The sequence below is a fragment of the Suillus discolor genome (genome assembly GCF_016758755.1).
Source record: "Suillus discolor strain FC423 chromosome Unknown F5147scaffold_8, whole genome shotgun sequence".
In the NCBI taxonomy this organism is placed as follows: Eukaryota; Fungi; Basidiomycota; class Agaricomycetes; order Boletales; family Suillaceae; genus Suillus; species Suillus discolor.
The window spans coordinates 437,183-461,598 of NW_024541255.1; the positions used below are offsets into that span (position 1 = coordinate 437,183).

Here is a 24,416-nt window from a genome sequence, read left to right on the forward strand (position 1 = left end):
AAGGGAACTTCTTTCTCTCGAGGTTGCCTCCGCGACGCGGTCGGGTACAGTAATAACATGGTATAAAACTTTGGCATATAAATCACCCTAATCTCGAAATCGCTGTCAGTGAAACTAATCATCCCTCCACGCACACTCTCCCTCTCCTCTCCGTCTTCAGCAGCGTCCACTACATGTCTTCAAAGCCGAGTGCTATCATTTTCGGTAACTGCTAATCACTATTGGCCATGGTCTCAAGCCGCTCACAATTACTTTTTCAAATTCACCCGTACAGGTGGTCTTAATACATGTTCACGAGCACTGGCAGCATTACTCGTCCCACCTGAGGGGGAGAGACTCGTTTCGGTATGTCAGATCTCTCAGATTGGTTCTCATCGATAACTCATCTCACTCACCGGTTCTATCTATCCATAATAGCACCTTCGTATCGTTGATAGATTCTCTGTTAATCCGCCCACAACGTGTGTAAATTTTATTACATTTGCGTCCCTCTCGTTTTGATCGGCGATTCCTTAGGTATCTGGGCGCAGAGTTCCCAAAGGTCCTGGCTCAACCCGATGTTGAATATCGGCAAGCTAATCTAACCATTCCTTGTATGTACTCATTTCACGTTTCATTGCATTATTCATTATCTCTTTCAAGCTGTGGTTGCGTCCGCCTTCGATCCTCCGCCAGGCAAGGCACCCTACTCATACGTCTTCGATCTCACCGGTGAGATCAGTCATGACCGCAGTGAAGTTGTACGACTTGTTTCTACTCTTAAAATAGACCAATCTTCTCATCTCCATTCTAGATTGCCATCAAATTGACTTTCAACGTCGCTCGCATCATCGGTCTGGAGGCTGCCCGTAGAAAAGTCAATGCTTACGTACGACTACAGCAACCCGTGTATGAAACCTCAGACAAGGGTCCGCATGACGAGAAGGAAGATGTCAAGCCTGTGCGACCATTAGACGTCTGGTGGCATGAAACTCTTCGAATGCTAGCTTCTATTGATGAGTAGGTTCTTGAATTCTTCTTACCTAATGTGTCATTTCTGACTTGCTATCCAGCCTTCCTCTTGTCGTCCTGCGAATTGGATTTGTATATGGCCCTTACGTCGAGTTCGGACTTTGTAAATTTATCTTCCTCGCTTTTTTTTTCAATGACACGAGATTAACGTTCTTGATAGATCCACTAGTGATCACCGTCGCGTCCATCTACGGTTACATGAATAAACCGATGAAAACACCGTGAGTCTAGACCTCTTCCTCCGCTCAATCCCCCCTCATCTCCGTTTCAGATGGGGCCCGGGAAAAGACGGCGTCAACACAGTACACATAGATGATGTTTCAGGCGGTTTATGGGCATGTGCCAAGTGGATAGCTTCACTCGGCCGTCAGCAGGCAAATTTAACTGCGGGAGAGAGAAATCTATTTTCATAATGACAGAACCAAGGTTAAGGATACCGAGGGCACGTGCATACCTGATGCGCAACCCGTAGCACCTGTCTTTAACTTGGTACGTAAGGTCTCACTTGGTGGTTTACCTTTCCTCATGTTTTACGCAGGTTGACGACTCAGAGATGACTATGGCTAAGGGAGGGTCAATGATCACAGAATTTTTCGGCACGACGTTTGAGTTTTACTCGTTCTTTGAAAATGCCATGGCAAAGGTGCGCTTGTGTTACACTACATCATCAAAGCTTTGTTGACTTTTCGAAGCTTAAACTCGACGACGTTGTCGAAGAAATCAACGAGCACCACGTTGGTACCTGGACTGAAATGCTTCAGACATCCAATCCTCCGATTGTACAGACCCCACTCGATGCCTATATGGACCACTGGGCCCTATCACGGCGCAAACTTTCCTATAACAACAGCAAAATCAAGAAAGTTATCGGATACAAGCTCATACGTCCGCAGTTCACGCACGACGCGCTCCGCGAAGTGGTGGACAAGTGGAAAGCGGAGGGCTCTTGGCCAGCACTCGAAGGCCGTTAAACTATTCCATGAACGACCGTCGGTGTGTGCATTTATTTCATAAGTTGCTTTGTTGTGATTATAGTCTGGAATGTTTTTTGTTGTTGTTAACCTTCTCTCCTGCATTCTATAGTCGTATTCATGTTCTTTACGTACCGTGATCACTCATCATGTCACTGTTCATATTTGTTGTATCTTGCTTGTTTGCTATACGTACTCACTAATATTGTGGTCAATAATGGAATAATGTCGTGTTATAATTTCATCCAAATTTTTCAGTTTTGTCATGAGTGATCGTTTAGATTTTACATCGTTCTTGGATCAGTGAGTAAGGACTAGGCTGGCCCATGCAAGACTTTACATAATTCGGTAAGTAATACTACTTGCAATTGCACACACAAAATGATTCGGTCTTTGGGGTGCTTGCGATTGGCGCCAACTGCAGTTACGTGGCACTACCAGACTAGTACTAAGCCTAGTATTGCCAATGCACTGGAATTGGTTGCGACATCCAACGACACACTTTTAGTAAGTGTCCACATACATAGTAGAAACTGCGCGTTTCACCATCGTCCCTCCATCATGCCAGAGCATACTTCCGACGAACTGACAGAATCTGAAGAACAGTACAGACTCCTAGACACCAGCAGTGAAGCAGAAACCTCAGCGGAGCATCTGCCTTTCCCGACACCAACCATGGGCTCTGACAGCGCTAACAAATCCGAGGAACGCCGGGGCGATAAACTCGCTGCATATGGAGCACTCGTGCGTGCATGCCCTCGTGTGCTTTTTCGTCATCTTCACTCATTCTTGCGTCATGACAGGCTTCCATGCTGGTGAGGCGAATAACCTCTTATATCGTGTGAGGAGTTGACCCCTAAGTGGACGTTTCCTTTGGAAGATCTTCGTATGCGTCACTTGGTTCATCGTGTTCACCAACAACCCTACATCAGTGGGGTGGTTCGCCGTCCACCCGCTTCTCCAGAGCTTAGGTATCGGCTGCTTCACCTATGGTGTGTATTCGGCCGTTGGCATTCAAAGTATAAGCTCACTTGAGTACTTGTCTATAGGGATCCTGACACTCCAACCAACTACACACCCCAAAACTAAAGCAGCTGGTTTTCAACGACACCAGAAAACGATGCTTGCCGTTGGCTTCCCTTGTATCGCTTTGGGCACCCTAGCAATCGAGATCCACAAATTCAGTGATGGACATGGACATTTCGCGACGTGGCATGGGGTAATCTCTTGTTTCTATTCTATTTCTGAATTCTCTGACTACCTTGACACAGACCCTCGGACTCATTTCCGTCGGGTGGCTTGTGGGACAAGTGATCCTTGGCGGCGGAAGCGTGTGGTATGGAGGTGCAGCATTTGGGGGCGGTATGAAGGCCAAGATGTTATGGAAATACCACAGGTAACGTGGGTAGTCAGGGGAATGCCAGCGATGATTGCTAATACGTTTCACAGGCTGTCTGGCTATGTCTTATTCCCCCTTCTCTTGATTACTGCTTACCTTGGAGGCGCGTGGTCTACTTGGGCGACCTCCCATAGCCAGCCAGTAGTGCGGTTTGTCGGGTATACTGTTGCGCCGATAGTTGCAATTCTAGCTATCTATGCGCGTATCAGGTTAGTAGATCTATCGTGTAAGGCATCCGTGCATTTTAACGATCAACATCGCAGAACATCCAAAATGAAATTCTTCTGATGTTCTCGACCAATTTTTTTTATCTTGATTAAATTACTCTAGCAGCAACAATCTCGTGTATGTAAATGTGCCCTATGCTGTAGAAGGTGCCGTAGCAGGAACTGCAGAGGTTGAACCTGGAACGGGCGTTGAAGGTGGCAACTGCAATTGTGGAGTCGGTATCACTTCTGTCAGAAATCCTGGCAGAAAACGTTCTAGCCTGGCTTGCGTGGCTGTCCATAAGGTACGTTGATGTTCGTCACGTTGGTCTTCCTGGGAAGGTGGGACAAGAATGTTTGCTGCATTCATCACAAGAACCACGTTCTTGAGAGATTCCGAGACGGCCTCGTACTAGGATCATTAGAACCAAACGATATGTGAAACATCAATGAAGGCCTACCAGCTGCTCGGTCTTCCCGGCATTGATAAGCCTGTCTAGCAGATCCAGAATCTCGATCCACAAGATTCTGATGTCTGACTTCGTGCGATCCTCCCGGACCTCAAAGTGCATAAATGCCTTACAAAGCAAGGCCGAGGCTCGCAACCTAGTCTCTGATATGCCCTGTGGATCGAATTGTTGTACTTGGGGTTTGAGGAGTTCATCAACAAGGGGGAAGATGATACTATTGAAGATCTCCTCGACTTGACCATGGTCGTTTTCGTCATACACAAATCGAGGGCCAAGCAACAGACGTTGAAGTTGACTGATAGCAGTGTGCCGGACAAGTCGTGAGGGATTTGTCGACTGCTTGCTTAACGATAACGCCAAAGGCAGGCAGTATTGGCGCCAGACTGCATTGCGTGGCAACTGTCAAGAATGACTTGTGATTGCGAGCGCTCACGTACCTTGACCCGTTTGCAGACCAGCAGACTCAGCAAAAGGTGCGATGAACCTTTTCATATCATAAAGGATATCGATCGATCGCCTCCCGCGCTCGATAGGCGGCGCGCTGGATAAAGATCAGTAAGCAGATTATGATAGAGAAAAATTGCTTACTTGGGTGGTGGCTGCGAAGGTACTCGTCGTCCCTTCTGGGGAATCATGATTGACTGACCGGCGGAGTTTGCAAACTCATCCAGGATTGTGATCAGACCATTGAAATTATCCGGTGTCATCCACTGCGACTGTCCGTCTGTGACAAAACTCAAAACCAAGTCGAATGTTGAACGAGCAGCCTCTGGATGGGAAGTCGTTGACCGAAGGGCTGCGAAGACAAGGTTCCACTCGGTTTGCGAACTGTTGGCATCGGTGAGCGATAGATAAGCAGGTATGATAATATTGATGGTACCTAACGATATCACGATTTTGAAGAATCAAAGTCACACCTGCGACAATTTGTTCGGCAACGGAATTGGCTACTATTGGGGGAAGCCCGGCGATCAAATCGAGCGATACGTAGACTTGATCTCGAAGTGTTTTCTACATGGGCTATTCAGTTACATAGGCCAATATGGAGATAAGGATAAGTGACTTGCCTGTTGAGCGAGAATAAGACACAATCGAAGCAATGCAACGACCGCACGCTCAATAAGTAGAACGCTATAGTGCGTAGATGCCGATAACAATGCCGACAGATGCTCAAATAGAATTGGCCTAAGTAGAGATTAGAAATGATCTTCGATAAAGATGAAGATACGTGCCATAAGTCCTCGATGTACCGCGAGGTTTGACAGGTTATGCTGACCATAGTCTCGAGAAGAAAAACGGAAGCAGGATCATAAGGTAAAGTAAATGTGCCATCTCCTGCAGATGATGTATTGAATGCGGTGGTCAGCTCATCGGACTCTTGCTTCCACTTCGTGATTGTCCGTTCATGAGCAAGAGCCTCCAATGCTCGGATTGCAGCCACGAGCGCCTCCGAGTCAAGTTGTCTGACAAATTTTGAGAAAATGAAGCTCATCATTTGAATGAGACTCACATAGTCTGCGCATAAAGCTCATCCAACCGACATGATGTTATGCAATCGATAGTGCACATCGTGCTTTCTACTTCTGTATCCGTAGCTTCAGGAACGAGATTCTCTGAGCTGGCACCGTATGGTGTCATAAGGTACGAGGATAGCGTCGACAACAAACCCCCATCACTTCGTGGTGCCGGTCGCGAGTGCTGGCCGCCGCGAAGGGGGATCATTGTGACACCGCCCAAAAAGTCCTCCATTTGGAGCATGCGTGTGGGTAGTAGTGAATGCATAAACAGGTTTTGGAACATTTCAAAGATCTGTATCTCATGTTTAGTAAAGGAAAGAAATACTTGCCTGTCGCGTCAACTTACTTGCGTCCAGCCCTCACGCAGGGCATTTCCGTTTCCATTCACGATATTGAAAAGCACGACGGCTGCCAGCTGGCCTTTGAAGTTCGTACCAAACTTGACCGATAACGATGAGACCGTGACCGATTGTCCCTCCACTTCGACCACTGGATAATTGGGAACCTGTGTCGGCAGATTCTCAGATAATAAACTAGTCGCTTGCGAGAGCGAAACGACCACGAAATCAAAAACATCTGGAAGATGGAAATGACCTGCTAGCGTGGCGCATTGACGGAAACCAGAAATAGCCCGTTGAATAACATAATCATCGTCAAAGCTGATGAATGCGTAAGCGATGGCAGATATCAATGGTTTCCAAATGGTCTTGAACATGTCAAGATCAAACAATGCCGAATTGCACATCAAGAACGGACCTATGGGAGATCTAGTTATGTCTACAACCACAATTTCTGCACAATCGACTTACCCGATTGCCGTGAACGGGTGAGCAGTTCTTTCCAAGCGTACTCGAAGCCGAGTTGGCCAGTATGCTCTTCAGGCATGACAATTTCACGTTTGCGTATGGAATCGTAAATGCTTTGCTGCTGGGAGTGAACACTATAGATCTTGAACAGCAGAAAGCCACCCACCAAGAACTCGGGCGAGAAGTTAGTACCATCATTAACACCTCTCAGGTTGCGCTGGTAATCCTCTATCGACATGCGTTTCTGTTGCCTTGTAAGATAAAGAAAGCGCATAAGAAGTGCAAATGCCTGACTCGTATTTGCGGGTTGTGCAGATCAGTGTTGAGCATGATCACGGAGTACGCCAATACATAGACCGCATCTTCCGTCTTGATTTCCGCTGTGATTTAATGAACAAACAGTTGCATACTCTCGAGTTCAGGGCTCTACCTGGACCAGATGCAAAGTAGATCGAGGCAAAAGTTTCTGTAATCCGAGCGATCTGCTGAGATTCTCCAGGAAGTCGAAAGGTTTCCAGCATCTCGCGCATGGCATCTGCAATTGGTTTCTACACGACGTAATTGCTCGTTAGTGTGATGAACATTATAAATGGGAATCACCATACATCTTTAAAGTCGAACAGCCCAATAAACTCTTTCAAGAGTTCCAAATTATCTGGCTTTGAGATATAGTCTCCTAGCAGTCGCTTGTCCAAACGCGTGCAGCTCTTCAAGAAGATAGCAAGACTGCGCGTTCGTGATACCTCTGGGGAGAGGTCGGAGTAGATGAGCTTGTTCTCCTCAAGAAACGCGATGCCAATTTTTGGTTTAGAGTTGAACCGTGCTGCTCCGGTAAGAACAAGCTTCTTCCTAGACTTGTCTTGTATCAATGAATCTGGCAAAATAAAATCCTGTATTGTGTCATGACCTGCATAATCGAGAATAGAGGCAATGAGTACTCACGGAAGGCCATGGTTCACTTCGCTGAAAGTTGAAAGCACATCAGAACATTGAACAAAGCAGGATAGTGAATATACAAACACCCTCAGCTCGTGCTGTCATATCATCCACGAACGCAAGCAACAGATCCAAACATAGATACTGGGAATGTAAATGTTGTGCATCCGACGCCGAAGAATACTGCCATGGATATACGCCCTAAATCGCCAATAATCTCAACGACGAGCGCGCAAGTTTTGCCTGACGACCGACCTTTGTGAGAAACTCGATCAAGCGTTCAAACAGATTCTCGCAGTTTATATCGCAGTCATAGTTGACGTAGAGGTCGACCATAGAGCTGGGATGCCGGCAGAGTTGACTGAGAGTTTCCAACATCAAGTCGCGGGTATCGCCACGGGCTGGCTGAACAGGGGGTCGTGATGGAACTGGACTCCCCTTATCAAGCTCAAGCTCAGTATCAACTGGTCCTAAGATGGGAGTTCCAGTTGCAGGGGTGCTGGGACGTGGAGATGTAGGGTTATTCTTCTTGGAGCTTATTGGTTTCAACTGCGGGGGGGCTGCTAGCCTGTCGATGCTGAAGGCAAGGTAAAGCTCTTGTTGAAGTTTAAGGTGTTTACGCATGGTCTGAAATACTGTCGTGATAGCCCGTAAAGCAGCTTGTAGGACCAAAGAATTGTCGGAGCGTGCGAGCTGGAAAAGATATTTGCATCCAGGATCAAGAATAAGAGCTGACAAAGAAGGATAGTCGCTCATAACTGTTCCAGACGTCTCGACAGCAGCATTGAGAATTCCAAGCGCAGTCAGGCGCGTTGAATCGGTGTGAACTTGATCATTGGGATCCAAAATGTTGACAAGCACACGAAGCAGTTCCAGAAGAGCTGGTAGACCGTCTACATTACGATGAGTTTACGGAAGTTAATGATTAGATTTAGTGGCTTACACGGCCGTGGCGGCGAAAGTGCGTGGGATGAGCCCTCGACTTCAGGTGCTGCAGAACGCTCGGGATCTTCCAGTGAAACTGCATGATGCTGTGCGGACAAGGTTAATTCTTCTGATACCTGCAAAGAATCACCGGCATCAGTGACATTAGCAGACACAGACATGCTGATTTCCCCATGCTGAGGCTCCTCCTCATTCAGGAGTCTAGCTTCTTCAGCAGTAGGATCAAAAGCATGCAGGCGCCCGAAAATGGTCCTGACGATAGAAACCATGGTAGACTCGGCAGATCGCCGCAGAATTTCTGAGACATGCAGGGTAAGCGACCACCATGGTGGAACAGAGGCTATAACGCACCGCTCAGCCTCATTTGGCATGCTGTGGTCAAGACAGTCTCCAACATTTCGCAAATTTCGACGTCTCCAAGGAATGGACCCACACTACTTGTGACAATGCAATCATGTATCACAGTCATGATCTTCAAGAGAACAACCTCGTCTCCTGAAGAATCACTAGCTTCGAATTTGCAGTGTGAAACTGTGCTACTGAGTTCGACAAGCGCCAACTCTAAAGATAACGAGGTTGCAGATATGAGGTTGCAGACAAAAAAGCTGTGGAGGGCGGAGAGTGCAGCAGACGTTATAGGTCCGTTAGACAGAGGTGAACGAATTAGGGCAAAGAAGGGGCCAATGAGCGCAGGTAGAGGTAGCGCATCAATATCTACTTAAATTGATTGAAGATGAGTATACATGTGCAGCGAGTAAATACCCACCATCGACATCCCAGATCGTACGTTTCAACTGCTGAAAGCCACCCATCAGGTCTGCTTCTTGAGAAAGCCTCCCATTCTTTTGTATGTTTGTATTAGGTGTTGACCTACGCAGGCCGAGGTCTCTTGCTAATGCGGAGTCTCTTGCTGTAAGTGTATGAGCTCCTGATGCCCATCGTGAATTCTTGCGCATGACCGAGGTCACTGCCAAGATCTCTGACAGTAAGACATGTTTCTTCGATACCTGACAGCTGGTTGCAGGACTAGTCATGGATTGTTATGGCCAAAATTCTGTTGGGACAACCTAATCTTTCGAGTAGTGCGGTTAATACGTCGACGCGACGCCTATTCGCGTACTAAGTACTCAGTGACACACGTTAATGACACGCATTCGTATTTTGTGACAGCAAGTGACACGTGCACATCTCTCGATCAGGCACTTTGGTTTGAACGCTTCAAAGCTGCTGTGCAGACGCTGTGGAAAGGTATGATTCAATGTTAATATTGTCCGTCTCCGTCGCGTTTTTAATCCCTTGCAATGAAAAGGATTGTAATATCTTACTGCAACAATGGCATCCAAAATATTTCTTCGTGAGTTGAACTAAAGAATTGCTAGTCACTGTTGGCTCATGGACTTTCTTACGATGATCGTCAGGGGGTGTCTTACCTATCGCAATCTTCATCCCACTGGGATATCTTGCGACACAAATTGTGTTTAAGCGTCACATGTACCAAAGTGGTACAGGACTGCAACTTGCCTACCACTGCAACGTTCCAATAGGAACGGAAGGGTATCCTTTGCGCCTAGCATACACAGGCTATCCCGCCCTCGATTCCCGCGTGTGCGCACTTGTCGCGCTCTTTCATGCCTTGCTAGACCCTGCATACCAACCTCTCGTAGCAGAGCTCATGACTGCCCTCGCTGCAGTGACAATGATCCCATTCGTCGAAGCTGCACGTGAAAAGCGTTCCATCTTCCTTCGCATGCCTGCTGTCGTTGGAGTCCTCTTCCAGCTTTTCAGTTTTGCAGCCATCATGCCAATTTATTATGTCGCGTTCATTCTGAGCGGTGCGGCGATTGGTAGCCCTGTCAAAGGCCGCGCAACAAAAGTCACTCAGGGCAGTGCTGAAGCTTTACTTTTTGCTCTGATAGCCGGCTACATTATCCCGACGGTGTGCATGGTTATATTCCAAGATCTCATATCCACTGCACTATGGCAAGGCTACCCTATCATCATGGCGCTCGCCCAATTCGTATACCTCATCATCCGTCCTTCTTCCCGTCACGTGGAATCTGGCTACGCTATCACCCAAGCCATGTATGGTCTCATCTTCGTCACTTCTGCTGTCTTCCACATCTACTACACGTGGCCGCTTTTCTTTGACCTCCAAAATTTCCAGAAGGTCCTGGTGCCACAGTTGGCACTGAGCAAGCGTCCGTTGTCTTTATCTGAAGGAGTCGCTGCGGTCATCCAGTGGGACGCAGTGTTTGGGATAGGGTCGACCTTTCTTGTGACATTCTGGTTCACTCAGAGCGTGAAGGAAATGGTGCTTCTCTTCTTTTGGCACGTACTATCCTCAGTGGCTTTTGGCCCCGGAGCAGCTATAGCAGGCGTACTATTGTTCAGAGAAGCGAGACTAAATAGCCGAACTCCTGTGGAGGATAAGGAGGACTGAGTTTGACCGGGAAATGACTCAATCAGAGTACCGAGGACATCGCTATATACAAATATCAACACCTCAACTTGAAATCAATAATGGTACAACCGAAAGCAAACAGAAAATAAAATGCCAAGCAGATACAATATTCATCATGATAAGTCCACATCAAGGATCACCGCTTCTTGCTTTTGCCGTTCGTCTTGGGTTTAGCAGCGACCTTCTTCTTTTTAGGTCGGTCATCATCCGATTCGGAGTCTCCGCGAGTTCCCTTTGCCTCGGCGGCTCGCTTTGAATCGGCTGGTTTTGCAAATAAGTATTAAAAAAGAAGGGCGATGATCGATATACGTACATTTAGCAGCTTTCCTTTCTAGCTCTTCCCAGTCATCACCGTCATCGCTATCATCATCATAACCCGAACCACTTCCTGAGTCGTCGCTCGCATCTGAGCCATCATACTCGCTAGCATCAGCGCTGCTCTCCTCGGACTGCAGTTCCTCAGGATCTGCCTCAAACTCAGATTCGCTGTCCGAACCCACGTCTGCATCGCTCTGCGAACAATGCTTCAACCACCATGACGGATGATCACATCTAAACACTTACATCGGCATCACCCCCACCGAGGAAACTTCGCCAACCGCCTTGCTGGAAGAAATCATACGGGCTCTCATTGATGGTTTTCATGATAGGGCCCCAGTTCAAGTTGACCGGGCCTTCTCCGAGAGGAATGTCGACCGAGCTGCGAACGCGTTCCATCAGTGTCAATGTTCTACCGATCACAAGAGACATGCATACTCTAGCCAATTCTTCACATCATCAAGCTGACCACTCGGTATTGAGTTGATGTGTAACGGCGCTTTGGTGAAATCTTTGAAGATGAGTACGAGATCGAATTGTTTAAGCGAGAATTGAACACGTTCCAGCGAAGCAATCTCGATCTCGTTGAGGGTGACAACAAGGAATGGAGGGTCGATGAGATGCACGAGACATTCTGTTGTGGGCTGCAATCGGACGTTGGTGCGGAACGGCACTCCCTCGAACGACAATTCACGGAAGGGGATGTCGACTTCAAGTGTTTCACCCATAGACGTCGATGCTGCCTCGGCTACTCGCTCGGCAAAGAGTTTAAACTCTTTGTTGAGCATTTGTCTTCGCTTTCGTTCTTGTTGTTCCATCTCGATTTCATCCTCATCGCCGTATCTGTGTTTTCTCTTCCGGTTGCCAGTTTCATCGAACTGAACATCAGAAGCCTCACGGAAGAACTGGATATCCTGTAGAAAAAATACGACATTTAACAAATTAGAGAATGTAATTGTTCTATGAACGGAACAACATACATGTGCTTTCTTTTTCCCAATCATGATAGGTGCTCTCAAATGAATGTGAACAATAACCATAAGTTCCTTGTCACAAGGCTGGAAGAAGAGGTGCTTGATGTTAGTGAACAAAACATCTAAGGAGCACACGAGTTAACAATAACCAACAACAAGAAACGGGACATCATACCAATTTTCTGAGAGCCCATCGGAGACTGGTAGCGCAGACCGTTCTGGTGGATCTCGACCTCACCGGGTAACCGTTTACCATCAAGGGCGGGGCGGACGAACACTTCAGGAAGCTTGTGCGCACGTCTACCTTTGATTTCGAGCAGGACATCTTGCTCGATAACGTCAGCCATTTCCTTCTTCTGCTGCTCGCGCTTGTTGACCTCTTTCTTTAGGTCTGTGATTTGTTTGGAAATAGTATCGAAACGATGGCCATCACTTGACCGATAGGTGACCGAACGAATGAAAGTAGAGTCAGGGTCTTCAAAAGGCTATTTGGCAATACCTTCAAAAACTCGAGAAAATTCGTAACTCTGAAGCCATACTTACCGTGTCATCTTTCTTCCCGGCGAGCTGACCAGGAGTCTGGAAGTTGATGCGGAGATACGTGTAATCCCCTTCATCATTTTTGCTCACATTCTTGATAGTGTTGATGTGGAAAGGTACAGCGAATCCGTGCACGGGCAACACAATCGTTTGGGCTTTGCGGTCTACGCAGATCTGAGTGGTGTTGTTTTAGTATGAGAAGTTCCATATAGAAGTTGATGCACTTACTCGAAGACCTTCAACTTCTCGTGGCAGTGCACTTTCACCCTTATAACTTTGGAAACGCTTCCAGGTTTTACCCTCCTTTTCACCGCCACCGCTAGCACCTTCAGAGTACTTCGCCAATCCAGCAGACTGGAGACCTTCATGCAGCTGTTGCTGATGTTCCTTGATTTTGGCCGCTGCGGTCATTAAAACTTCCTCCTGGGCAGCGCTACGCGTCTTGTTTCGCAACACCTTTCCACCAACTGTCTTGTTCTTGACGGGGGAACCGTTTACCAGAGGCTTCACAGGAGCCTTCTTACTGGGTTTGGAAGGCTTATCTTCTTCCACCTCAATTTCATTTTCGGGATTCAGGAAGAAGAGCGTGTCTTTGGTGGATTTGGCGCCTTCAGTCAAAAGAGTTGATCTGTCAGCGCCAACGCGAATAGTGTCAACTATATGGAGGGCGTATCTGAAATGAAGGTGTGAACGAGACTGCCGTGGACCAAAGGAGTGACACATACTTCTTGCCGTTGTCATCAAGCAAGTCGGAGAAGCCAAGAGACAGGTTTAAAACCATATCCGTCTTCAGGCGCTTGGAGTTTTTAGAAGAAAGCAAATACGCGGAATCACGGAACTCAACGCCGGTCTGAACGAGTTTGAGACTCATGGGCACTTTTTTGATAAAGGATTACGCACTCCAAACCCAGCATTCTTGACAAAGTTCTTCTCAAGCTCTGGCTTTTCCTTCTTCACGATGTCCAATGCCCGTTGATACACTTCACGTGCACTAACGCCATCCTTGATTTCCTTCAGCATCTCGCTCTGCATCGACAACAGTAAGTTGTAGATGGCTTCTTGTTCCTGCGAGGCCGAATGAGACCAGTGAGAAAAGGACGTCGCTAACACTGACCTTCGAGGGGTCAACAATAATACTGCGCCCAAGATTGGCACAGTAACCCTTGTATCGCATACCAACGGCAATTAGGAAGACGCCTTTGTGTGCGATAGTGTCCAAAGATGATTCCGCAGTCGACCGCAAATCATAACCAGTGGTTGTTGACCGCGACTGAATGATGGGAGAGTAGCAAAACTCCGTCGATGCCCAGTCAACCTGGAATGACCCATGAGATGTATGAGCGTGTCTAGAAGAGCAGTTGACGCACATCATTGAGGCCCCGCCCTTTACTCCACACCTTCATATCAGGTCCTTTGGCAACTTCACCTTCACCCGACCCAAGTCGCGCCTCTATCTGAGTAGCAAATTGTTCATGAGTTATCTTGGCTTCCTTGTCCAATATCATCTCCAGTTTTAACACGATGTGGTGAACGAGCAAGGTAGAAGTGAGATTAGCCGCCGTACGGATGCATTTCTACACTGTGCATTAGAAGACCGTTGGCCCCAAGATATAACACGTGAACACACCATTTCTTCTTCGTCTTTAACGGCCATGAATGCAGACAACGCAGGGGCCATATCGACCAATTCGGGTTTGTTGTCAGCTTTTGAGACGCCCTGCTCCCACTCCGTCATCAACTTCCCCGTGCACACTTCCTTCACCAAGCTCCCGACGCGTTTGAAAGATGTGAAAGCCTCCACGAATTTTGGCAGTGCACCGCTAGATGGTTCCTTTGCCTTTGCTTGCACAAGTATCTCGACTGGAACAGGAGGATTCCCTTCTTTTATTTGGTGCAAGAACTTGGCTGCAAACCCACGTGTCGCGTTGAAAATGTCAGATCGTCGCGCATCGGACGATATAATACATACCTTTGCTAGCCGAGCATAATATCAGGAGCTTGTCCTTCTGGAAGAGGAGTAAGGTGGAGGGAAACTCATAGCCAAGCAGCCAAGTCTACACGAATTGGCGCGTAAGCCACACAGCAGAGACGTGATTCATGAAGTTCTAATGAAGCTCACCTGAAAGGCAGTCCCTTTCCTCACGGGTTCATCCTCTCCGGCGGGGTCTCCTGACAGCAACAAGAGGGCTTCCGCATCTGCTATAGAGCCGTACTCGTCATTTTGACTCGCATTCTAAAAATGACACAACGCTCATTAGCAACCCAACCTGCACCAAAAACTGAAAGCGTACCCTCCAACCATCATAGACATTTTTTAGACGAGAACTGATTAGCTGTTTATTTAACTGGACCTGCATGGTGGTCGTGAGCGGCGATTGACAGAATGAACTGGCGGACGACGCTGCAGGTGAGCAAGCAGGAGAGCGCGCGCTAAAGAAATTTCTTGTTAGGTAATCAAGTGGTCTCTACTTGCAGTCATTCGCAACGCAAGCTCAGCACAACAATACTAACACTCTTTTAATCGACCACCATGTCTGAACGTAAAGGTAAGAACTCAGCCTCAAGTCAAATCATGGACTGATTTTTGTGTTAGTGTTGAACAAGTACTTCCCCCCGGACTTTGACCCGTCCTTGATCCCTCGAAGGAGGGGTCCAAAGAACTCACAGCAGGTTGTTCGTCTTATGGCTCCGTTCTCCATGTAAGCATCAATTTTTCTGTACCATAATATATATATTACTATGGACACAGGCGATGTAATACATGCGGAGAATACATTTATAAGGGCAAGAAGTTCAACGCTCGCAAGGAAACGGTGGATGGGGAGGATTATTATGGAATTAAGATATTTCGGTTTTACATTAAGTGGTGCGTCATTGCGTCGTTGTCTATTTTAGCGTTTACTGAGAGCCACCCTAGTACACTATGTTCCGCCGAGATTACCTTCAAGACTGATCCCAAGAATACCGATTATTCCGCAGAGCATGGCGCATCGAGAAACTTTGAACCATGGCGAGAAGAGAAAGTTGTCGAAGAGGAGGACCGTCTTGCTCGGCTGGAGGAAGAGGAGAACAATCCTATGAAAGCGCTAGAGAACCGCACCGTCGACGCAAAACGGGAAATGGATATCCTAGACGCCCTCCAGGACATTCGGGCACGAAACGCTCGGAATGAGCGTGTGGGGCAAGCGTCGGATCTGGTTTCTCGGATTACTGCGGAAGAAGAAACGGAAGAAGAAACGGAGAGAAGATTAGCAGAAGAAGAGGATGAGAGGCTGGTGAGGGAAGTGTTTTCGAAGGTGTCGATGCCCGCACTTCTGGGCGGCTCTTCGACGGCGGCGGCAGCGGCAGCGGACAGTTCTGGAGATTCACCTACGGAAGCTACCCCACCACAACTGGTCACTATCAAGCGAAAGGCCGATGATGTCGAGCCCGATTTACGCAGTCTTCTTCCAGAATCGACGCGAGTAGTGCGAGATGCCAAATCTCTTGGTTCACCGCCAGCGAAGAAGCCGAAATCAAATTTAAAAAATAAATTAGGTATCAAGATTAAAAAATGACTCCCGTGTCTGTATGTGAGCAACTTTATATTCAAATGTCTTCATAACTTCCAACCTTGTCAAGATCCCTAAGGATAAATACGGCTTCTTCTACCCTCATCTCCAGTACAGTGAGCTTCTCCCGTTTCGTCTCCCATTCCTTAAGCACGTCTCTCTCCATCCGCGACAATAAATTTTCATCCTGAGCCACATCCGTCCGCGCTCGCTTTGCTAGCACCGCTTTCACAGTCGGCTCCTCTTGTTCTGCCTGTCGCCGCATCCCTATGTTATACAGCGTCTTGTACAGGTGTCCCAACAGCGCAGAATATGCCTTGTGTAGATCAACGTGCCTGGGTATCGGGATAAGTCAACGATCCTGACAAATTAGAAACACCGAGTACCATAGATAAAATGTCCGTGTGGGGTTACGATCAGCACTTCTGGGTACCTCTTGAGTTGAGATCAAAAAGTCAGAGGACAGCGCCGCAAGAAGTGGCCGAACGACGTTGTTTGGCATCATAGCCACCTTCGCAATCTGTTCGGTGTCAGAGACATGTCACTACGAGGCCGACAAGGAAGGCACCTGCTTCTCGTCCATCTTTCCAATATCGAGGAGTAGACGCACTATCCTCACGCCGTCGTCCCCGTGTCGTTCCCGAGCTACTGCCTCCAGCACGCGCCTTCGTAGGCGTTTGCTAACTATTTCAAACTCGACATATACTTTGTTTTCAGTTAGACTTATAAATGACGCCGCTTTACCAGCTGGCGTTGGATTGTCTATGGCGGACATTAGACCGAGATAATCCTTGACTAGTGAAGCACTAGACGCTTTTTTGATTGACGTGACGATACCTGCCGAAAGGCCTTCGTCATCAGAAATGAGCATGGCAATCGCAGCAGTCGATGTAGGATCTATTTTGCTTTAAGCAGTCGCATGAATAACGCGTGTTACAGTGTATCTTACCTGATCTTGCATCGGATACACTCTTTTGTTTGGCTTCAGTCGCTTTTAGTGTGGCCTGCATGACAAGAGCAGCACTTCGATTAAAACGCTCTCCTGTAGCCATCTCGATGAGCTGGCAAATAACATCAGTAGCCAAGAACATGAAACAGAGGTATTCATGGGACTAACCTTGTTACGGATATGGGTATTGAATTTGTCAAAATTCACCCGAAAGTAGACACCATCCTAGATATTTAAATTGAAGCAGCTGACTAGTACGCTGATCGTTGAACTCAACTCACCAAGCCCACACTCTCCGCTTCCTTCTCCTCTCGTTTCAGCCGTGCTTCCGCGGTCTCTTGAGCCTCCCGCAACTCCTTCGCTGTCGGGAAACCCGTTATTTTAGCTTTCTCTTCTGCTTCGTATTTGATACGTTTGTCCCTAGGTGAGTGATGTGAGAGTAATGTGGATGGCTTAAGATATGCGCCGGATATGAGTTTGTGTAATGTCTGCGAGTATAGGCTTGAACCTGGGTGTGCCATTAGCAACTGTCACAAATCAGAAGAAATTTCCCGACTTTTTGGGTTATTGAGTGACAATCGTGAAATGACGTCTGGCTGCTGAAGTTTTCCATGGTCTAGTATTAGCTGCACAATTTCTGCACCCTGATACACAGGCGTGAATTGAGCTTAATGAAAGAGGAAGAAAAAGAGGAGGGTACATACAGAAGATCCAAACAATTGCTCCGCTTGCCACACGAAGCGACCAAATCTAAGACGCATAAGACACTCTAGCGTATTGAACTCCAGCATCTCGCCCTCCTCCTCGGTGTTAGAATGCCATAAAATATTTTGTTGCACCAGAACCAAGGTTGCTACGCGTGCCGTGCGCGGTTTCATCTTCGTGAAACGAATGAGCTGGGCAAGGGAAAGTCTTCCCCGCGTGAGTAGTGCAAATGCAACCTTCTGATAAGCCATTCAGGTATAAATAAACTTCTGGTGCTAGTACAAACCACACGAAAACTCACCGCCGTTAACGGACCAAAGTGTGACCAGACAATCTGAACACATAGGCGGGAAGTCTCTGCATCCGCCATTACTGAGTACTGTAATTGTACTAATGGTTAAGAACGAGGAGACGATTTGGAAGTCATACATACTCATCAATAGATCTCCAGAAAAATGATGACGTAATCACATATCATCATGCCCCGGAATTCTCAGCTCGTGCTTGGATTCACAATTACTTTCGATATGCCTCTTGCTCGCAACATTTGTACATTTGTGCATCAAGAACGCTACTAGCAGCAAACTAGTGTAGTTAGAAGAGCAGAGGAAACAACATTTGCGTGTTCAGCGAAAACTCAGACATGATCAGCGTTGCACTGAACGTTGAACCTTTGCAATTCATTAATATTGGCACCATTGCACTACCGTTTACTGCTTTGAGTTGACCTCGTCATGCTTCTCCTGCAGCCTGGCCTGATGTTCAAAGTCAGGATATTATTAAGCGACAGAAATACTGGTAACTTACAAGTTCCTCCTTCTTTGCCTCAATCTACAGAACTGATTAGGACAATGAAACAATTGTAATTCTTGTGGTGCACACCTCAGCTTTCAGCTTGCGCAGGAGCTCCGCCTCGTGCCTACGAGCGTACTCGTCTGTGAATAGCAAACAATGAGTGTGACAATGATACTGGATTTGCCACAGGTAAATGTACCTTCATGAGCTTTCTCCTTTTTGCTGCAGTTAATACTGTTAGATAGACGTCCACTGCGCTGCAAGAATCTACACATACGAGAACCCCTTGCTCTGAGCAACACTGCCTTCTTTGATACTTGAGGTGTAACTCCTTGAGAGGACGAGCCGGGTGAGTGGGACACGACGGGCAATAACAGTGAACATCATGATATATGAATCGTTTGCGCTGGAATATCCAAGATGGAGCCGACGTTGAACGTACTCAAAGCTGGCAATATATATACCATGACTCAACACGTGACTCTCAAACAACACGGAGCAACACCGCGTAACGTCACGCTCCATTCTCTTTTCTAGCCATGTTGTCCATGAATTTCCTCAGACAAGCGGTGAGCTTTTAGATCATTAATATTTTCATGTCATTGAGCTCATTTATGCGACAGGTCCGCTCTGCACGGTCCTTCTCTACGACGTCTATTGCTCGTAAAGGTTTGTTCCGCATTTCGCCGACCGGCACATGAGTCAATGGATTGACGAAGTCTTTCGGCAGACCTTGTCCAGGACCTCTATGTCAAGGAGCTAAAAGCCTACAAGCCCCCTGTTGCAGTTCGTTTTTTCTAGTGACGTCTGATTTAGTTCATTCCAGCAACTCACCCGTATATCCTCTAGGCAAAAGATGCACACGTTGGCGTTGTCAAGAATTTCTCATTACCCGCTGTTCCAAAACCCCCCACTCTTCCCGTCGACCTAGCTGCCGAACTCACCGCGTATGACGCGACTGAACCCACAAAAGCTGAGGCAGAGGTTACGAGCTCGACTGTGCATGCAGGAGAGGATGTGGGTAAGGGTGCGGATGCATTCCTTGGATTCTTGGAGGCAGACGTGAAGCAGGCAGAGGTTCATCATTGAGTCAAAGATACCTCGATCACTGTCAGTCTAGAAATGCACAACAACTAGATTTATCCTGCCAGAGGTGTGCATTAGACCAATCCCGAACAGATCTACACTATTGTGCATGCTCTCAATTCGCAGAATCTTGCTAAAATTTTACAACTAAAGTTATATCCCATGCCGGTAATCTCTTTCTCCAGTGCGCCTCCGGGAGTCTCCGAGCAATGGTTGTTGCGGAGCGTCATTATTGTACAGATGAGTCGCTTTCGACGAAAATTATACAAGATTATACTGGCGTGCTATCAACACCATCGTCATATCATGGGATCAGGTGGTTGCTCGTAAGGAAGCTCGGAGGGAACATCAAATGCAGTCATTCGGGCCCAGTGACGGTCAAACAGACCAAGAACATGACCACACATGCCCGTTCCTAATTCCCACCAAATGATGCTATCCTTCAACACCAGCCCCCACCTCGTTCTAAGCCGGTAACACGCCCGAATATGCTGTAAAGGTGAGCCACGAGAAAAAGCGGTGATGAACTGAAAGAATAGGGGACACGATAGAAACTTGAAAAACGGTACTTAGCCTACGGTCGTAATTTTGATGTTCGGGTTGCGTGCGATCCAGGGCCATGATAATGAAAAAAGTCTGATAAGTTAGACCTGCTACGAGCAGGCAATGAGGCTGAGCGGTAGCAGCAGTGTAGGGGCGCAGGAAAAGAATGGCGCCAGAGAGGGTGTGAGGTGCCGACGCTGTCTTAATACATGCGGGGTCGTTTTTCTTCAATACGCTGTGGTCAGCAAAGTAAGTGTAAGATACAAAACTGAGACATACCTGGTGAACTATGAGGCGTGCCAGCTTCAAGTTCACCTTCTTCGGGGTCGACCTCATCGTGATGGCGTTTTGCCGATGAAATACTGGACAGAGTCACAGAGCTTTCATTGGATACAGCATCGCCAGGGTCCTGCCATTCGTCATCGATTTCGCCATCACCGTCTAATTCATCATCCCATTCTTCATCCCATTCCTCTTCCAAAACTGGAAAAGTTTGTCCGCCACCCTCTTCTGTGGGGTTAGCATTGGTGTGAGAGGAAGAATGATCTAGCTCAAAATCTGGGTTATGGGTCAGCACGGTCTCTCACCAAAAACCAGCTACCTTACCAGCCTCGTGTTCAAGCATTGCAAGTAAATTAGAATCCGACTCATCTGTTGGGAATTGCGCTGATGATTCGGGCTGATCTGTATTCTGATCTACAATAAGATCTAATCGGCATCAGTGTTAGTAAACAATATCAAGTGAAATACTCGGACACACCTTTGTCAGTGCCATGGCTGTTCTGCTCTTCGTATGATGGTAAACGATCTCCTCGTTCTAGCGCAAAGTGAGGATACAAGCACATTCTATAAAACAACATTGCTCACCATCCAAAACGCCGTGCTGATCCAAGTCTTCGTCGTTGCATCGGTCTCCTGTTTCTGATATCTGAGCGGGCTCAGAGTCGATATGTTGTGCTGATGGTACTGGTGTAGTCTCTTCTTCATGGAGGTCAGATACAGGCAAACCTGTCTGTGACTCTTCTACTGTTGTGGGTACAGCCGCCGTTTCGTAACCCACCGTTTGATCGTATCCGAATTCTATGTGTGTGACGTCCTCTTCGGGGAAGTCTTCATAGATTTCGCCATATTCTTCTGGTTGTATGTAATCCTGGTACTCGGCCTCCTCCCCTCCGAACTGCACATTGACGCCGGAAACAGTTGCAGTAGCGTCCGTATCCGCTATCTGATGCACGATAGCGGTGTCATGAACGTCGTCGCCCTCTTCTTGATACTCTGTGCCGGCGTTCGTGCCTTCATAATCATCCTCTCCTTCAAGGGCCTGTGCTACGTCACCACTAACACTGTGATAGGCAACATCTGTCACAGCCTGTGGGATAAAAGCCATGTCCTTAGCAAGGGTATCATCACCCTGGAGTAGGTCTAGAGAAACTTTCGCCTCATGAACGCCTTCTGTTTCATCGAGATCGTTCTGGTCGCCAAGGAAAAGTGCTTTGTGTTGGGCTTCTTCCTCGTGGTGATCTACACCTTCTTCATCGTGATGATCTGTATCCTCTTCCTCACGGTGCTCTGCTTCAAGCTGGACTTCTTCCTCATGCTGACCTGCTTCTGGCGCATCATCATGCTGAACTGCAGGGGGGTATCCTGCAACAACGTTCAAAGATAATTTCGATATTGTTGAAGAGGAATAAAAACCTTCTGCTGCAACATTTTCATCAACGCCTGCAGCCAGATCAAGCCGAGAAATCTGTTCTTGAAGTAAACGGTAACGCAAAATAAATCTAGGTATGGCCGAACGCAGATGGATGCGGAGAGGGCCCGTAAAATCAGAACCATCGTGCAGTACGTTCAGGTCATGCAAACTGATTTCCTGTGCATAAACATTGTCCTACATGGAAATCAGCGCTTATCCTGCGCAGAAGGATAAACGACACCCACCTCCAACATAGCGAGCTGAAGATCGTAAGCATCCATCACCAACTCTCCCTCGAGAGAGTCAGGAATCCGGGAAATGACTTCATCCTGCCGAAGTGCTTCAAATACACAACTAAGGGGCTCATAGTACAGCGTCGGCCGATTCTCCAGGAGCAACGCATACGCCTGTTGGTTGCTAGCTCCTGCAGACGGACTACGGGACCCACGTTCCACTGGAGGCTGGTTGAATAAACAGTATTCAGGTACTTCAGAGGAACCGATAGACAGAAAAACAGCGGGTGGCGGGTCAATGTAGACGCCATCAGATATTTCGTGTGGATCGTTCGCATTGTCTGCCTCATCGCGAAGGCTTTCCGGATGGGTTTCACCCTGAGGCTGCGCAGTATTGTCAGATGAGATGTCTGACGGGTGGAATGTCTCAGACTGCTCCTCAACTTGTGTTTGAAGCGTGGGTTCTGCCTCTGTAGGTAGAACAATTGATCCAACTCTAGGGGTGGTTTCAGAAACCGGATCATCCGCGTGTTTTTCTACGGCATATGGATCCGTCGAAGCCACAGAAGGTACGTTCAACTCTACAGCCGTTTGATCGGCAGCAGTGGTAAGATGAGTGGGATCCAACTCCGATAGTTGCTCTAACGTTAAAGCGAGAGATTCCTCCTCTCGCAGAGCACTGAATTCTGCTTCCTCAGCTACAGGATGGCTGTTTTCCACCAGGCGATCTGTGATAGATGCGTCGTGTTCAACAGGAATGGTGACTAGCTGGGGTGTGAACGGATCCGAGAAAGGGGTAGGGGAGGGAAGCAATGATATCTCCGGATTGATTATCAGAGACGATAATGAGTGTGAGTCAGGTATGGGCCGAGGTGAGCGAGCGTCGGAAGCGTCGTAGACTTCCACGTCGAGCAGCTCATGGTGATAATGGCTTTCGTTGAATTCCTCCGTCTCATCAGCCATCTCATACTCTGCATTGCCATCATAGTAAGTCTCCATGTCGACCTCGACATCCTCCTGGTTATAAGTCGTGTGATGACCATCGTGGTCCATGGACAACTCCACAAAAAATTCTTGCGCAGCTGCTGGGTTCATTGGAACATCAATTTCGGTAGCGAAATCGTGCATTGGCGCATCCAAAGGCTCAGGAAATGGTGAAACTGACATTGCAAGGGCAATAGCAGTCAAATAAGGGTCAAGGTCAAGAACAAGGTGCAATGCAGACAAAGCTTATTCATCCACACATGGTCCGTGCATAGCACGTGACATGGCACATACCTTGTTCGTGTACCGCGACGAGCCACATCTCCTGAATCACTACAGGAATGGGTTCAGAAAGACTGTCAGGGACTCACGCCACTGACATGGAGGTCCTCATGAGGCGAGGAATGACCAAAGGATATGAAGTATTTTCTTTACTCACCCCACCAGCATACGCTGCTTTTGTGCTCTTGCGCAAAGGTAAAGGTCACTTTACTGTCAATCGATTCCTTCGCGCGACGTGGGTAGGTGGTGCAGTAGGTATGCAATCACAATGCTGACATATTTACTTCCTGTTAATACTGAAAATCTCACTCCCTAGGATGCGCAGGAGGAGGCGCACTCGAGTATATTCGCTCGTCCAGGGCCAGTGAAGCCACTGTGAGGAACCGGCGCCTGCAACACGCCTACGACGTATGTCCAATTAATCCTGAATGCTACTTCAAGTTCAGGTTGTTTTTCAGACTGCTTCATTACGTGCCAACGACCACTCTACTATTGGCGCGATATTGTTTGCGGTGCTAACGCCTGCAATCTTCTGGAAGAGAGCGAGCACAGTGAACTGTGAGCGAAATATTTCACGATATACTAGTGCATGCCGCCTATTTATCTTCAACAGTGGTGATTGGTGGCGCTGGGATTGGCTCTGCTATTGGGCTCCTAACACATTATGGACGAACAGTAACAGGGGATATAACACCAGATGCACAAATCCCCGACATTCCCGCTACATCATCATAAAACATCAGCCCTTCCATCGGGAAATCGACGGTCTGGTCTAACAGGCAGCCAGAAACGCCCGCCAGTGATAAAATCTAGTATAGTCCTTGAGATTCCAAAACACGCAATTGCACATTACCCATTTTCTAGCAGATCTGGCCCTTTACCAATGATCATACCGTAGTTGGCTGATACATGCAGTAGTTTCATCTTCTAATTACGGGATGATCATCAGTACCGACATTGCCTCAATACTCAGTACTCAGTCTTACTTCTCTCATGCACCCACTATTCATGGACTCGCTTGCAGATTAGTGCTGTCAAGGT

The 24,416-nt window shown here is 47.6% G+C and overlaps 11 protein-coding genes across 11 annotated transcripts; 6 read left to right on the forward strand and 5 right to left on the reverse strand.

The window, feature by feature from the left end:
• The first annotated feature begins 36 nt into the window (after positions 1 to 36).
• On the forward strand, positions 37 to 2,243 carry F5147DRAFT_676559 (uncharacterized protein). The gene is made up of 12 exons (XM_041436043.1): positions 37 to 204; positions 275 to 345; positions 418 to 461; positions 517 to 593; positions 643 to 740; positions 794 to 999; positions 1,053 to 1,114; positions 1,172 to 1,232; positions 1,283 to 1,377; positions 1,409 to 1,500; positions 1,550 to 1,654; positions 1,704 to 2,243. The coding sequence occupies exons 1-12, from the start codon at positions 174 to 176 to the stop codon at positions 1,980 to 1,982; spliced, it is 1,221 nt and encodes a 406-aa protein (XP_041296910.1). The 5' UTR covers positions 37 to 173; the 3' UTR covers positions 1,983 to 2,243.
• A 300-nt stretch (positions 2,244 to 2,543) lies between these two features.
• F5147DRAFT_820294 (uncharacterized protein) lies at positions 2,544 to 3,999 on the forward strand (the record flags this gene model as incomplete). The annotated part of the gene is made up of 7 exons (XM_041443665.1): positions 2,544 to 2,726; positions 2,786 to 2,797; positions 2,863 to 2,974; positions 3,032 to 3,201; positions 3,254 to 3,378; positions 3,432 to 3,590; positions 3,645 to 3,999. 7 exons carry the CDS (start codon positions 2,544 to 2,546, stop codon positions 3,667 to 3,669), a joined length of 786 nt encoding a protein of 261 aa, XP_041296911.1. The 3' UTR covers positions 3,670 to 3,999.
• On the reverse strand, positions 3,645 to 9,364 carry F5147DRAFT_412469 (uncharacterized protein). Its single transcript, XM_041429676.1, has 20 exons — positions 9,028 to 9,364; positions 8,613 to 8,975; positions 8,260 to 8,559; positions 7,572 to 8,209; positions 7,401 to 7,517; positions 7,323 to 7,343; positions 6,986 to 7,270; positions 6,811 to 6,928; positions 6,675 to 6,760; positions 6,547 to 6,624; positions 6,384 to 6,498; positions 5,921 to 6,330; positions 5,568 to 5,866; positions 5,290 to 5,520; positions 5,125 to 5,242; positions 4,938 to 5,068; positions 4,646 to 4,885; positions 4,495 to 4,598; positions 4,049 to 4,440; positions 3,645 to 3,999 (listed from the first exon to the last, which is right to left on the reverse strand). The coding sequence occupies exons 1-20, from the start codon at positions 9,293 to 9,295 to the stop codon at positions 3,742 to 3,744; spliced, it is 4,572 nt and encodes a 1,523-aa protein (XP_041296912.1). The 5' UTR covers positions 9,296 to 9,364; the 3' UTR covers positions 3,645 to 3,741.
• Positions 9,365 to 9,468: 104 nt separating this feature from the next.
• F5147DRAFT_412544 (uncharacterized protein) lies at positions 9,469 to 10,776 on the forward strand. Its single transcript, XM_041429679.1, has 3 exons — positions 9,469 to 9,509; positions 9,571 to 9,615; positions 9,680 to 10,776. The coding sequence occupies exons 2-3, from the start codon at positions 9,594 to 9,596 to the stop codon at positions 10,699 to 10,701; spliced, it is 1,044 nt and encodes a 347-aa protein (XP_041296913.1). The 5' UTR covers positions 9,469 to 9,509; positions 9,571 to 9,593; the 3' UTR covers positions 10,702 to 10,776.
• A 3-nt stretch (positions 10,777 to 10,779) lies between these two features.
• F5147DRAFT_412509 (FACT complex subunit SPT16) lies at positions 10,780 to 15,087 on the reverse strand. The gene is made up of 16 exons (XM_041429678.1): positions 14,846 to 15,087; positions 14,674 to 14,787; positions 14,524 to 14,608; positions 14,182 to 14,459; positions 13,922 to 14,128; positions 13,669 to 13,869; positions 13,455 to 13,619; positions 13,280 to 13,404; positions 12,783 to 13,227; positions 12,558 to 12,728; positions 12,190 to 12,499; positions 12,021 to 12,136; positions 11,479 to 11,954; positions 11,287 to 11,422; positions 11,036 to 11,234; positions 10,780 to 10,983 (listed from the first exon to the last, which is right to left on the reverse strand). Exons 1-16 carry the CDS (start codon positions 14,909 to 14,911, stop codon positions 10,859 to 10,861), a joined length of 3,219 nt encoding a protein of 1,072 aa, XP_041296914.1. The 5' UTR covers positions 14,912 to 15,087; the 3' UTR covers positions 10,780 to 10,858.
• F5147DRAFT_412505 (uncharacterized protein) lies at positions 14,944 to 16,127 on the forward strand. Its single transcript, XM_041429677.1, has 4 exons — positions 14,944 to 15,100; positions 15,148 to 15,253; positions 15,304 to 15,420; positions 15,472 to 16,127. The coding sequence occupies exons 1-4, from the start codon at positions 15,085 to 15,087 to the stop codon at positions 16,109 to 16,111; spliced, it is 879 nt and encodes a 292-aa protein (XP_041296915.1). The 5' UTR covers positions 14,944 to 15,084; the 3' UTR covers positions 16,112 to 16,127.
• A 15-nt stretch (positions 16,128 to 16,142) lies between these two features.
• F5147DRAFT_769658 (uncharacterized protein) lies at positions 16,143 to 18,129 on the reverse strand (the record flags this gene model as incomplete). Its single annotated transcript, XM_041441054.1, has 9 exons — positions 16,143 to 16,440; positions 16,492 to 16,625; positions 16,674 to 17,002; positions 17,055 to 17,166; positions 17,223 to 17,279; positions 17,336 to 17,562; positions 17,611 to 17,698; positions 17,759 to 17,998; positions 18,061 to 18,129. The coding sequence occupies 9 exons, from the start codon at positions 18,127 to 18,129 to the stop codon at positions 16,143 to 16,145; spliced, it is 1,554 nt and encodes a 517-aa protein (XP_041296916.1).
• Positions 18,130 to 18,293: 164 nt separating this feature from the next.
• F5147DRAFT_676577 (uncharacterized protein) lies at positions 18,294 to 19,054 on the reverse strand. The gene is made up of 5 exons (XM_041436045.1): positions 18,832 to 19,054; positions 18,754 to 18,776; positions 18,642 to 18,694; positions 18,567 to 18,590; positions 18,294 to 18,514 (listed from the first exon to the last, which is right to left on the reverse strand). Exons 1-5 carry the CDS (start codon positions 18,939 to 18,941, stop codon positions 18,470 to 18,472), a joined length of 255 nt encoding a protein of 84 aa, XP_041296917.1. The 5' UTR covers positions 18,942 to 19,054; the 3' UTR covers positions 18,294 to 18,469.
• F5147DRAFT_412584 (ATP synthase complex subunit H-domain-containing protein) lies at positions 19,036 to 19,746 on the forward strand. Its single transcript, XM_041429680.1, has 4 exons — positions 19,036 to 19,123; positions 19,178 to 19,223; positions 19,285 to 19,340; positions 19,404 to 19,746. Exons 1-4 carry the CDS (start codon positions 19,094 to 19,096, stop codon positions 19,641 to 19,643), a joined length of 372 nt encoding a protein of 123 aa, XP_041296918.1. The 5' UTR covers positions 19,036 to 19,093; the 3' UTR covers positions 19,644 to 19,746.
• Positions 19,747 to 20,177: 431 nt separating this feature from the next.
• Positions 20,178 to 23,318, reverse strand: F5147DRAFT_412626 (uncharacterized protein). Its single transcript, XM_041429681.1, has 7 exons — positions 22,122 to 23,318; positions 21,879 to 22,071; positions 21,051 to 21,827; positions 20,944 to 21,000; positions 20,790 to 20,891; positions 20,463 to 20,741; positions 20,178 to 20,408 (listed from the first exon to the last, which is right to left on the reverse strand). The coding sequence occupies exons 1-7, from the start codon at positions 23,274 to 23,276 to the stop codon at positions 20,386 to 20,388; spliced, it is 2,586 nt and encodes an 861-aa protein (XP_041296919.1). The 5' UTR covers positions 23,277 to 23,318; the 3' UTR covers positions 20,178 to 20,385.
• A 61-nt stretch (positions 23,319 to 23,379) lies between these two features.
• Positions 23,380 to 24,212, forward strand: F5147DRAFT_412688 (uncharacterized protein). The gene is made up of 4 exons (XM_041429682.1): positions 23,380 to 23,630; positions 23,692 to 23,783; positions 23,834 to 23,933; positions 23,989 to 24,212. Exons 1-4 carry the CDS (start codon positions 23,435 to 23,437, stop codon positions 24,108 to 24,110), a joined length of 510 nt encoding a protein of 169 aa, XP_041296920.1. The 5' UTR covers positions 23,380 to 23,434; the 3' UTR covers positions 24,111 to 24,212.
• Positions 24,213 to 24,416: the final 204 nt, after the last annotated feature.